General features: G+C 41.8%; 1 protein-coding gene across 7 annotated transcripts in view; it reads left to right on the top strand.

Moving 5' to 3' along the window:
• The window catches only part of LOC147026970 (F-actin-monooxygenase mical1-like), a 124,693-nt gene that overhangs the window by 32,305 nt on the left and 78,174 nt on the right, over nt 1-14,214 (top strand). For all 7 annotated transcript variants that reach the window (XM_085882913.1, XM_085882909.1, XM_085882912.1 and 4 more), the window contains exons 8-9: nt 3,899-4,156; nt 11,730-11,845. In XM_085882913.1, the coding sequence (XP_085739039.1) occupies nt 3,899-4,156; nt 11,730-11,845 (374 nt within the window). The remainder of the gene's footprint in view (nt 1-3,898; nt 4,157-11,729; nt 11,846-14,214) is intronic.

Genomic DNA, 14,214 nt, shown 5'->3' with positions numbered 1-14,214 from the left:
ATTCAGATGAAACTTGGACGGTTTGGGTGTCTGACAAGGAAGAATTTAATTTTTTCGAAGACGTGAATCCACATCCTGATCTGAATGTAAGTGATTCTTCACCATCGAGTGATGGGGCTAAAACCGATTATATAGCACGATGTCTCAAAAAGTTATGGCCGGATTCAAACGAAACTTGGTGGACAGGTTTAGTGTAGGACAAAGCGATTCGAATTTGGTGAAGATCCAGATGAGATTTTAAGAAAAAAATTTGTAAAGTTATTCTTCCCCATTGAGATGGGGCCAAAAGCAATACATACTGTTCCGTGCCTTCAGAAAGTATTCACACCCCTCGACTTTTTCACATTTTGTTGTGTTACAGCCTGAATTTTAAAAGAATTGAATTTTAATTTTTTTGTCACACAAAATACCCTCTAATGACAAATAAAAGTAAAAATGTGTTTCTAGAAATTTTTACAATTAACGAAAAATGAAAAGCTGAAATATCTTGCGTCAAGTTTTTAACCCCCTGAGTCAAAACTTTTTAGGACCGCCTTTGGCAGCGATTGCAGCTTCGAGTCTTCTTGGCCATGTCTGTATCAGCTTTGCACATCTGGATTTGGGGATTTTCTCCAATTCTTCCTAGCAGATTTGCTCAAGCTCTGTAAAGTTGGATGGGGAGTGTCGATAAACAGCAATCTTCATTCTTCAAGTCTTTCCACAGATTCTCAATGGGATTCAAATCGTGGCTTTGGCTGGGCCACTCAAGGACTTTCACATTCTTCTTCTTCTGAAGCCATTCCAGTGTTTTGGCTGTATGCTTGGGGTCATTGTCCTGTTGGAACGTAAATCATTTCCGCAGTCTCAGGTCTTTTGCACACTGAAGCAGGTTCTCCTCAAGCATTTGCCTGTATTCAACTCCATTCATTGTTCCCTCTATCCTTACAAGTCTCTGAGTCAATGCCACTGAAAAGCATCCCCATCGCATGATGATGCTGCCACCACCACACTTCACGGTATGGATGGTGTTAGATGGGTGATGAGCTGTGCTCAGTTTCCGCCAGATGTAGCACTTTGCATTCAGGCCAAATAGTTAAATTTTTGTCTCATGAGACCACAGAATATTTTGCCTCATGCTCTCAGATCTTTCACGTGCCTTTTTGCAAACTCCAGGCGTGCTGTCATGTGCCTTTTTCTCAGGAGTGGCGTCCATCTGGCCACTCTCCCCTCAGGCCTAGATTTGTGAAGAGCTGCAGAGACTGTTGGCCTTCTGGCAGGTTCTCCCATCTCAACCAAAGAACTCTAATTCTGTCAGAGTAGTCATTGGGTTCTTGGTCACCTCCCTGACCAAGGTCCTTCTTGCCAGGTTTCTGAGTTTGGTGGGACGGCCATTTCTAGGAAGTCTGTATTATTCCATATTATTTACATTTCCCAATGATGCAGCTCGCTGTGCTCTTGGGAACTTTTAACATGAGAAATTGTTTTATACCCTTCCCCAAATCTATGCCTCCTCACAATTCTATCTCGGAGTTCTACGGACAGTTCCTTGGATTTCATGGTGGAGTTTCTGCTCTGTCATAGACCGTCAACTATGGGACCTTATATAGAAAGGTGCGTTCTTTCTAAATCATGTCCAATCTATTGAATTGACCACAGGTGGACTCAATCAGGTTGTCGAGACATCTTAAGGATGAGCAAAGGAAATTGGATGTCCCAGAGCTCAATTTAGTGTCGAAGCAAAGGGGTTGAAAACTTATTGATGCAAGACATTTCAGCCTTTCATTTTTAATTAATTTGTAAAAAGAAAAATTGAAAACTTATTTTTACTTTGTCATTGTGGGGTATTTTGTGTTGATCGGTGACAAAAAAATAAAATGCAATCAATGTTAAATTCAGGCTGAAACACAACAAAATGTGTCAAAAGTCGAGGGGTGTGAATACTTTCTGAAGGCAGTGTAGCATGATATTTTTATCTTGCCAAAACTTCGTTTTAGCAAGATATGTTAGTCAGCTTGTATGTTTTTTTATCTTGCCAAAACGAAGTTTTTGCAAGATATGTTAGTCAGCTTGTATGTTTTTTTTTTGTTTTGTTTTTTGTCTGTAATCACGTATAAAAAATTCTGCAGAGCACAGTTATCATCGGAAATTTTTGTAACTTCGCATATCAGAGGCCTATAGAGGTCCCTTTCAGTGCACAAAATTTTGAAGGTCAAGGTCAAAGGTCAAGGTCTCTTTGGCGCAAATCAGGGGAGTCGACGAAACCCTTATTTTTTGAGTAATTTTGATCGGATCGTCTTCAAACTTCAGGCAATATAGTTCATGGTCTGGCGCTCAGCTGATTAATTTTTGGTGGCGATTGGCCTTGACCTTCATATGTTTTTTTTGTATGTTTTTTTTGTTTTTTTTTTTGGTCTGTAATCACGTATAAATCACTCTGCAGAGCACAGTTATCGTTGGAAATTTTTGTAACTTCGCATATCAGAGGCCTATAGAGGTCCCTTTCAGCGCATAAAATTTTGAAGGTCAAGGTCAAAGGTCAAGGTCACTTTGTCGCAAATCAGAGGAGTCGACGAAACCCTTATTTTTTGAGTAATTTTGATCGGATCGTCTTCAAACTTCATGAGAATATAGTTCATGGTCTGGCGCTCAGCTGATTAATTTTTGGTGGCGATTGGCCTTGACCTTCATGGTTAGCACCTCAGGTCAAACATATTTGACCCCAAGGTCAAATTTTCAGGTTTTAGGAACCATATCGTGTGGTACCTCAAATTGAACACCTCGATGAGTGCTTTCTAGATATGTCAAGCTTGAGACATTATGACGTCATTTGGTGACGTTATGAGGCAAAGGCATATTTTTCATGGTTACTCTGTAGAACGATTCTCATCGGAATCTCTCGTAGGTAGATATTCCTCAAGGAGTCACTCCTGGTGGATAGCAGCTCTGTTCACCTCAGTGTGACCTTAAAGAAGTTACACGTGGTCACCTTTTGGCAAGATACGGTTTTTTTTTTTGTTTGTTTGTCTGTAATCACGTATCGATCACTCTGCAGAGCACAGTTATCATCAGAAATTTTTGTAACTTCGCATATCAGAGGCCTATAGAGGTCCCTTTCATCGCATAAAATTTTCAAGGTCAAGGTCAAAGGTCAAGGTCACTTTGTCGCAAATCAGGGGAGTCGACGAAACCCTTATTTTTTGAGTAATTTTGATCGGATCGTCTTCAAACTTCATGGGAATATAGTTCATGGTCTGGCACTCAGCTGATTAATTTTTGGTGGCGATTGGCCTTGACCTTCATGGTTAGCACTGGAGCTCGAAAGTTTTTGACCCCAAGGTCAAATTTTGAAATCTTAGGTACCATATCGTGTAATACCTCAAATTGAATACCTCGATGAGTGCTTTCTCGATATGTCAAGCTTGAGACATTATGATGTCATTTGGTGACGTTATGAGGCAAAGGCATATTTTTCATGGTTACTCTGTATAACGATTCTCATCGGAATCTCTCGTAGGCAGATATTCCTCAAGGAGTCGCTCCTGGTGGATAGCAGCTCTGTTCACCTCAGTGTGACCTTAAAGAAGTCACACGTGGTCACCTTTTGGCAAGATACGTGTCACCCTGCAGGTGACATTGGTTTTTTAAAAATTGTTGTTGAAAAGTTGTGACGAAACTTGGTGGATGACAAGAACTCCGGTAGCTAACAAGTACTGGGGGAGGTGACAAGAACAAGCTGATTTGATTTTGGTTAAGGTCCAGATCCAGCCCATCAGTGGGATTCAAAATGTAAAACGTTCATCGTGGCAGAGGTATGCGCTCTACTGAGTGCCATTCTCATTTCAGCTTCGCTTCTTTATACTTGCTCGTTCCATTGTGAGCCAAATTTTAATTCTGTTTTTTTCTTTCTAATTCTTGTCAGGACCATACTGATGCTGCAGCTTTGTTGGCACAAGAAAATGTAAACTGGGATGCACTGCAAGCCTATGCATACGAGGCAGCAGATTTCTCAACCAAACATCAGCTTCCACGCCTTGACTTTGCATGTAAGAAGCAGGGTGAGATGGATGTGGCAGTGTTCGACTTCACTTGCATGCATGTGGGCGAGCACGCCTCCTTGGTGAGACACATCGCAGGCTACCCTCTTCTCGCCTGCCTCATTGGAGATGGGCTTATCGAGGTTTGGAATACTTGTTTTTGTCTTAATTGATTTTTTTGTTTTGCTGACTAAAAGGGTGAATGTTCGTCAGGATGCATACAATTGATAAGTTTGGCCTAAATATCTTTCAAATATCATGATAAACAAAAAAAACTTAAAGATAAATTACATAAACATAGAGGTGTGTGTGTGTGTCTGTGTCTGCGTCTGTGTCTGTGTCTGTGTTTGTCAGTCTATGATTGAGAAACTTAAATTGAATATCTTATTTTGAACATTGTTCAACATGAATCAGCTTGTTTGCACCTCCAAAGACCTGCAGTTTAGCATTATTTTGGCTTTGAATTTGGGAACATTGTATGGCATCTCATCCTGCACATAGTGGGGTAAAGCAATTCATTCTGTCTGTCTGGCAGTCCAAAAAAAAAATCATTCAAAACGGGAACTGTTTTCAGGGACATCATATAGGATACAAACAGGCACGAATAACTAATTTATCATGTTAAATAAGGTGGTGTAAAAGAAGGCAATGAACTTCCGAAAAAAAGTTCTTTTTTTCTCCAGCCTTTTTTGAAATATTGAAGTAAAATATATTTTTTTATTACTTCAGTTTAATTGTATACTGTTTCCCAAATGCATCAACGGCAGTAAACTTCCAATTCAATTTTTTTTGGGGGTGGTGTGGGGGGGGGGGGGTTCTACAGCCTTTGAAGAAAAATAGTTAAATTGTATTACATACTTGAACACGAGAGCACAAATCCCCTAACTTGCATTTGTAATAACCTTCAGTTTGGCAGCAATTTGGCGAAATTGCACGCTGTCTCGACCAATCAAACTTTCCCCTCGCACATTCATGCTGGGGCAATAGAGATTCAGACAAAATGATGGTGCCCAGCAATGCAATCCCTGAGCTGACCTCATCCAAAAGATCTCTTTAGTGCATCTTTATCTCAAAACATCGTTCCAAAATCGTTTGTTGCTCCATGAAGAGTTGGTTGAAGGTGCCACTCTCTGGACTGTTCCGTTTGATCTCCTGGCTTTGTGTGGTTACGACTGTGCCTGTTATTCAAAGTTCACCAACAATGCTCATAGGTTGTTTGTGTAGAAAAAAAAATATATACTCCCATGGGAACTTCGTGTTGATTTGAGGCAATATACATATTCTGAAAGGTCACAATCTGAGGATTTCAAAAATATGTGTTGCCATTTTTTTGGATAAAAACTTGCTGAACTACGGCAGTGCAAAGACTATCGTATAAGGATGCATTCTCAATTCTCAATAGACGAACCTGTTACCCTGATGGCTGTCGTTTGCAATCTGGAGCTCACCCAGCCTCAACACATATTTTCCCTTCATATCTGGCTGAGAATCGACCGGTTTTAGAGCCTTCTCGTACAAAGCCATGCCCAATGTAATAACTGTTTTCTGATTTCCACCAACCACAGCAGCATTAATGTCATGTGCATTTTTCAGCACAGTCAACAGAGTATTCCACTTATGAGCTGGACCATCGAGTGGAAGTGACCTGATGTTTGTTAGAGTTCCTGGTGGAGTGATGAGCATAGTATCCTACCTAACCTGGAATATTGCTCTGCCGCCACCTTTTTTTTTTGATGTTTACCTTGCAATCAACCACTCCAAGTTATCTAATTTGCTCTCATCTTTGGAAGGTTTAAATTTTGTTATTCCCTCAATTTTTTTTCGTCTTTGCTCTGTGGTGCTGCATAATGAAGCATGGGAAAATGGTGCGGTGCAATTGGTAATCCTGAGCTGTCCTCAAGAGTCAATGGAGGCACCAATACTTCACCTTGATCATCTTTTCTTTGATACACTCCTATAATTGTGGTATGCAAAGTATCCTTACCATCAAACGTGTCCTCACTGAAATCTGTATTATCAGCAGCAAAGAACACAAATCTCTCATTAAGAAGTGCTGGTAAGTAGACACCGTTGGTTGTATTCATTCTCCTAATGACTGCATTAGCTTTAGCTGTTTCTATCATCATAGTTCTGGTGTAACTAACACAATAGCCATGAGAGGACAGCAGCTCACCAAGACTAGTTCTGTGTCATTATGAACTGCTAATGCCAAGCCAATGGCCTTCGAGTTTTCTCTCTTTGGATTTTCTGAATGATGAGGTGTCAGATATGTGGCTCACTTGTCTGTCAGATGTCATGGCAAACATTATATCTTGGCAAAGTGTCTGCATGACATGATCTACTTCTGTGCTATGATGAAAGTCATCTTTGTTCATCATAGGACCACATGTTATCTGTCACAGAAGAGTGTAAAGAAGCTCAGGCAAATCACTTTTATTGCTTGTGAAATCAAGGCCGAACTTATGTGGCTTTTCCTTCACGAATTCATTGATCTCATTTCTTATTATGCTGGCACATTTGTAGACGTCATCAATGTCATTTTGTTCAACCTGCTGTGCTATCACAACATTAGTTATTTCACTCTCACAGGCATCAGGTGAATACAACACTGAGGGGTTGTTCAATTGAGATTGCGTGAGGACGTTGTTGCAGAATTTAAGATTTTAACCATTTTCTGTTGTATGATGGAACATGTTTCCTTTGCATCACTCAAGAGCTGAAACGATGTCTACTCTATCTCTTCGATTGATAGACATGCTTGCTGTGAAGTTTGAATAAGTTAAATCAACGATGTCACTGAATGAAGTGATGCATTTATTTGCTCTGGGGTTTTCTATGCACCGGCAGACCTCTGTACATTTATTACTAAACACTTTTTTCAGTATTTAACATCAATAGCATGGGCATCAACTGCTGTGTTTAAACCTACATGGAGATCTTGTTTGTCACCACTTTCTACAGCTTATTTGAGAGCCTTTCCAGCATTATCAGACCTTAAGTTGAATACCTAATAAGCTGTATCCTTCTTGCAGAAAAAAACACTTCCCGTTGTTGAATGGGCGGGTTCTGGATCTTGTAAAGGTCTTGTCTGTGAGATGAGATTCACTCAATGATGATGACGTTGATGGTACATCAGCTCCAGATGGCCTCCCTTTTCGCTTTGGAACAAATGTTCCCACTGTGTCTGATTTGTTGTACCTCTGTTCAGCACGCATTATCTTCTCTGCATGAGTTGCATCGGCATAACATTTTCTATGCCACCTGGTGTTCTTATCTTCCAAACGAATGTGAGTTTCATCTTGTAGCCAGTTTGAGACAGCTATGTATCCTAAATCCTGTGACTTAACTTACTTCTTATGATGCAGCTCAATAACTGATCATTGGCATCATTTTTGGGCTGAGTAACAAATGAATCTCTATCAAATGCTCCTTCTTGACATACTAAGCACAGTTCAAAATATGTGTTGGTCTTTCTTCTCTTCTCTTGGGGTCACGAGCTTCTTCCTTTGACACATTCAAACGTCCTGATGCAGCCGAACCTGTAACATAAAAATAATGTATCAATTATGATTTTCACCTTTCAAAATCAAGTGAACGGTAAACAGTAATTAAATAACATACAGCAAATGTTTCTGTATTGCATGATGGTTACAAAGAGTACCTTAATAAAGGTTAAAAGTATTTTTATGTAAAAATTCCCACACTTCGTATGATTTTGGTGGCCATCTTGAATTTCACCGAGAAGGAGTGTTCGAAAAAAAAAAAAAAAAAGGCAACATCCATTTTTGGATTCAGCACCTCCAAGTTACCTAAAATAACTATCTATATTATAAGAGGTGTGTGGGAGCCTGGTGTTGGTGCAGTGGTTAGGGCAGCGGCTTGGGATCCAAAAGGTCCTGAGTTCAAGCCCCGTTGGGCCACTGAATTAATACACCAAGGGGTTGACTCAGCCTGTCATCCTTCCAAGGTCGGCGAAATGAGTACCAGTGTACTGGGCCGGTATATACCCCGGTTAAAATAGGTTTACCATATCCCTGTGTCGTAAGAGGCGACCAGGGTTGCGTCAGGAAGGGCATCCGGCGTAAAACATGTGCCAAATCACTATGCGGATCATACGGATGATCCGCTGTGGCAACCCCGAACGGGAGCAGCCGAAAGAAGAAGAAGAAGAAGATTATAAGAGGTGTGTATGTCTGTCTCTGTCTGTCTGTCGCCATTTTTCTCAGAGATGGCTGAATGGATCTTCATCAGACTTTCAGGGGTTGTCAGTGAGTGCTGGGGAGTGTTTTTGACAAAAAAGAGGAAATATTTGAAGAAAAAAGAAAGGTCCTTTTTTGGGGGGGGGGGGGGTAGGATAAAAAGAATCGATCTATATTGCCGAAGCCTTTTTGCTTGACGACATTTCTATTCAAGAACACATATGTATAAATAAATGCAAAACGATTACCAGATATTTAAATACAATTTTACCTCTTCGGGAAGTGGTCCAAGTTAGCGGTACATCTTCTCCTCCGTCCTGAATGGCCCCATATTTATAGATCGGGGTCAAACTTAACCCTAAAACATCTACGGCACATTCATGAGCATCCATTCGATGAACAACATCGAATTACAATTCTAAGGTAGCACTTTTACAATGCTTCTTGGCCAATAATCTACAGGGTGGTTTACAATATCCCATTACCACCTCCGCATAACCTGTTTAATGAATATCATAAACACACAAGAGGTATAAATGTAAACTATGAATACACCAAACTTTTATTGTCATAAAAAGCAAAATAGATTTTGCTATCTCTTGGTTACTTGACTATTGAAATCTCACAGGATTGCGAGTTGGACAGGTAACCGTGATGGGCCATTTTAAAATCGCTATATAGTGCCTGAGCCTTTGAAGTTGCATATAAGGTAATACGAAATGATCCCCGACCCAATCCCTTAGTGGGTATCGGGAAGTGTTTTAGCCCCCAACAAACAAATTGATCAGGTAACACCGGGCAAAGCTGGGTACCCCTGCTAGTATTTCATAAAATCAACACAAGGTTCCCACACAATTTTACAACCAACCCGACTATAATATAGATTGTGCTCAGAAACACAAAACAAGAGTTGAAAAGACCCTTCCCATGTCCTTTTTCTCAAGGCTGCATGAGATAATGTGTTGTTCTTCTTTTGTACCAGCACAAGGCTGCGGGGTAGCATTATTGGCTGTGTGCATGGAGTAAGGTGTTCTATATGAACCCTTTCATTTATTGATGTATCCCTTCATTTTTTTTTTTGTAAACATCGTGCATCTCAGTTAATTTTAAGAGTTCTCTCACAAGCTAAGAGTGCAGCACAATCACAGAGGTCTAATTGAATATCTTTGTTCAGAGTGGCCCAGATGGTCCTAAATGTTCCACACACTGTCACATAATCTCCAGAACAACCAGGTGGATTTACCCTTACAATTGTGATCGTTAAATTTTCCTGTGCGATGCTTAACCTTGTACCTCAGATCAGACATGCATCAAATAAAGTGTGGAGCCATTCCAGTTATGGAAAATAGAAACCATTTTCCTATACCCTGCACATACTACAATCAAAGTAATAAAAAGTACCCACATGAATTGTCAATCAAAATAAATTCCTTAAACCAGAGGTAATTGCATAACAATCACACTTGGAAGTTACCTAACAAGGTTCACCTTGTTCCGACTTTTACTTCCTTTAGAGGATCAAGTTCGCTCGTCTTTTCGGCGCTTCAGCATGGGCCGACACAATCACAACGTGTAACGTGTATCGCAGATGGCCCATACAGGGGCTGATCCAAGGATCTCACCAAACCATCCGATTGGTAGTCGTGAATCGTGATGGGCAGTGTGTACAAAGGGCAGGGACTTGATCAAGGTGAGTTGATGACTCACGCTTATTGGGAATTCCTCGTTCGTGGGACGCTGTCTCAAGCCCTCGTCCTCATCACGGACTGTGCTCAGCGGTTTACCCGAGCCTGTAGGTGAAGGGCAAGGTACCTGCTGGCCCGTCCAGTGGCAAAACAATACCATTGTATATCCTCCAATGCAAATGATCAAAAGCCTCGGAAATAACTGTGCAGGTTTATAAACACAGTAATGAGATGAAGACAACACAATAAGGAGATTACATATCAGGGCCCAGTTATTTCTCCTTTGTCTTGACTGCAATGTAAATTACAAATGCAGTTAATGCTGGGGCAGCAAAATCGAACAAGGGGTGGGGTGGGGGGGGGTATGTGATGTTAGCCCAATGCTCCTAAGTGAAGTATTAAAATGCTGGGTTCCAGGCAACAACAGTCATGGGTAAATGGAACCAAGGGACCATGTGTCTAATGTTAGAATCCATCCATTCAGATCATACTCTGTGCAGAAAGTTGGTGCTGCCTCAGTAGTCTCCTTGGCTATTGGGCACAACCCTGGATGGGTCACCACTCCGACACAGGATACCAGCATGCTGGCACTCATTTTGCCAACCTCAGAAGGACGACAAGAAGTGTCAACCCCACCTGGTATTAATTGAACAGCAAAGTGGGACTTGAACTCAGGATCCTAGGATCCCAAGCTCACCACCCTAACCATTAAGCCACCACCAGGCATTATGATCATATCAAAGAGCTCAAATTGCACCATTATGATGCAGATATCAGCCAATCAGGACTGCCATGTCATGGGTTTTATCTCTGATGTGTGTAATAGTATCAGACTGGGATTGCAATCTGTTTTAGTGTCAGTAGATGCCACTTGTTGTGGATCATGCCATCCTTCAGGTGGTCGGTGAAGTCACTTGTCCCATTGGTTTGTATTTTCTTGTACATATTAAAGCTTCTGCTGTATCTTTCACAACAATTAGGCTTTTGGACCTGCTATTGGTACTACTGAATATCAGAGTCTGTCTACTCACCACTTTAGGGCCTTTCACGATTCAACCGACTCGGCATCCCCATGAGATTTTGAGGTTCCAGTGGAAATTTAATTTTCGATGTGCGATGCATCTTATATTAAGGATGATTTCTTCAAAAGCAACTGAATTCTCAGAGTTGAAGTCTGATGGAAAGAAATGAGAAATGAGGGACAAAGCGATCAAAACCCCCAAAATATGATTACAATAGTAGCAGCAGACACATTAATGTTATAAACCAAAGGCAATTAGTCGAATAATGATAAAGAAAATATATTTTGAATGTTTCTTAACAACTGCCATGCTTTTCATGTTTGAGATTGTTTATACAATTCGGCATCTAAAGAGGTCTCAAAGAAAAGAAAAGTCAACATATGACATACTTTTCCTATATTTAATGACATTTGGGAGGAAGGTAATATGCTCGGTTGAAAAGGGCATCTTGCTACTGTTTTGATACTTTATCTCCAAAGCATTTGATAACAGTGTGTACAATCTGGCTAATTAGGTTCTAAGCTTGCAGGTCGACTTGAGAACTGTGATTGTTGGTTGATGTCTTTGTTATTCAGAGAAAACTATATTGTCTTCATCATGTAATATATGTGCAAGCCTTTCCAGGAGCCTTTAATATGAAAGGCTGTGAGGGAGGGTGAACTTTCTGCTTTGACATCTAAGTAGGCTACTACCTTCCTTGCTGAAATGCCTTTCTGAAATTGTCTTACTTTGTAGTGTCTGGAAATACGGAAGCTTCAAGGTTAACAAACCAGTTTGGTGACTGCATCGTTCTGCTTTGTCTATCTACAGCCTTTTTGGCCAATGGGAACAGGGTGCGCACGTGGATTTCTGGCAGTTTTTGACTCTGCCTGGATGGTGAGAGGCTGGTCACAAGGGAAACAACCACTCACCCTGCTTGCTGAGAGGTGAGGGTTCTTTTAGGTTGTGTGTGCCAATATAAAGGCACAAGTGAAGCCATAGAAAATCTTGTTGGCCTGCTTGCAGGAGAATCCCAATGAGTACCAGCTTACCGGAAACGGGGCACCGCATCAGTGGCACAGCTGCGTTCCCAACAATGATACAACCAGCAGCCACAGGCTGCATCTATATACTCATAAATAGCAGTGTGTATCAGTGTGGGTGTCTCATCCATAACTCCAAAACCATGAAACCTAGGGGCCCCAAACTTTGCAGGTGTACTAAGAGAATTCCAAGGAAATGCATGAGTGAAAATTGGGTGTTTGAGTTCATTTAAACACCCTTTTTGAAGATAATTAATGACCTTATTTAATTATCCTTTATCAAGGTGTCATCCTTGGTCAGACCTCTGTCAGCTTGCTGGGGTCATGATTTGCCATTTTGTTTGGCCTATTCAAATATGCTTTTATTTGGAAACACGATCTACTCTCATGGACTAATTAAAGTGTATAATCGAAATATTATGTCGCAGTTCAGGTTCGGATCTCAGAATCCGATCTCGTGGACTAAATAAGTGTCGAAATGTGATGTGAAATCTGAAGATTTTATCAAATTTGCAATTTTTTTTACTGTGTATCTATTTAAGCACAGCATTAAGCTTAATTTTTTTTCTACTGTTCGGACGATTATATGTAGTCAAGAAAAGATGAAGGAATGTGCAGAAAGTGCAACTTCATTGAGTGCAACGCTGTGCTTCATCACCTGCTTTTGCAAGCCATGGCGATACAGTCCACAGTGGTCTTTTTTTTTCTTCGGCAATTACATACACAGTTTGCTCTTTCACTGTTTTTTTGCGATCTGCTTTCATTACAAAATATTAATACATATATACCAATAGTTTCTACAATATATTAATAGTTGGCAGTAGCTGAAAACGAAGTGGTACGTTGACAGCACACACGGCTGTGGTACAAATGGGCACAAATGACTCTCCATGGGGTGGGTGTGCATGCCTGCATGCTTGGTTAGGTATGTGCGGTGCACGGGTTTCGCGGGCGTGTGGTTTGAGCTGAAATTCACTCCAACAGAGCCCATACTGCATGGCACTGTGAAGGAGGTTATGCAGCCATCTCACGAACCATCTGTTCCTGTACATGAGGAGCAGATGTGCTGCAGCGTCGAAGCCATGTGGGAAGTGGAGGTGCTGTGCCACCATGCAATGTGGGTGTGTGGAAATCCGTGCATGTGTGAGTGAAAGGATGAGTATATCGCTGGTGTACGTGCACGGTTAGGACCATGATGAGGTTGGAGGAACACGGATGGGGTGGGGGGGGCATGCATGCAGGCAGGCCTTTGCCAGGAAGATAGCGTGGGTTTTAATTTTGAAATGATCCCAGCCGGTTTTTCTAGAAAATGGCGATTAAAAAGTAAAGTTGCTGTTCGGGTGCATTTTATCACCCTGGTATGCTGCCTTCCCTCCCCCTCCCCTAATGCTGCCTTCCCTTTTCCTCAAGCTTCCTCCCCCTCCCCTAATGCTACCTCCCCTTTTCTTCAAGTTTCCTCCCCCTCCCCTCACGCTGCCTTCCCCTACCCTCACGCTGCCTCCCACCTCACCTCATGCTACCTTCCCCTCCCCTCACATTGCTTTCCCCTCTGCTCATGCTGCCTTCCTTTCCCATACCCCCCCCCATGGACATCTCTCGCAGGTCTCCACCTACAGTTTTAACGTACCCCATTTTGTTCAATCCTGTACTTCCTCCCCACAATTTCCCCCTCACATTCCCCCACCCAAACCCAAGTCCAGATCGCCCTCCCCTCGTGCTTTCCTCCTCCCAAACTCCCTCTCCTCACTCACCCATCCTCCTCGCTCCAACTCCCTCCCAGAGTGTATTGCAACATTTGGTGAGGCGTCGCTCTCCCCGCCCCCCTCCTTCCTCATTCTTCCTTTCCTAGCTCCCCTCTTCCTCACTCCCTCCTCGCTGCCCCCTTCCTCCTCTCCCCTCCCCTTCCTCCTCTTCCCACCCCTTCCTCCTCCCTCCTTTCTCCTCTCTCTCTCCCTCTCTCTACCCTCCCCCCTTTAATATTCTCGTCAGCGAAGTGATAGGTTGTATTTGCTGCTGCAAAATAAAGCTGTGATACTATCATAAAATAGGTGAGCAATAGTGTAAGAAGTGGGTAGAACCCACTAATATAGCAATGGTAAGTGATTGGGTTAAACCGCAATGATAAATTGTCATCTAAGACACATCAGTGTCAGTGTACATGATCTTGGAAGTTAAGCAGTGTCTCACCCAGTTGATTCTTCGATGGGAGACATCAAGGAAGGTCGGTTGTTGTAGGATTTTAAAAATTTTATTCTAACAAGCTCAATTGAACT

The sequence above is a fragment of the Eptatretus burgeri genome, chromosome 5 (genome assembly GCF_056783735.1).
Source record: "Eptatretus burgeri isolate ZD-2024b chromosome 5, Ebu_testis_v1, whole genome shotgun sequence".
NCBI classification, from domain to species: Eukaryota; Metazoa; Chordata; class Myxini; order Myxiniformes; family Myxinidae; genus Eptatretus; species Eptatretus burgeri.
The sequence above is the reverse complement of the archived record's forward strand: the minus strand, read 5'-3'. Positions and strand labels throughout refer to the sequence as shown.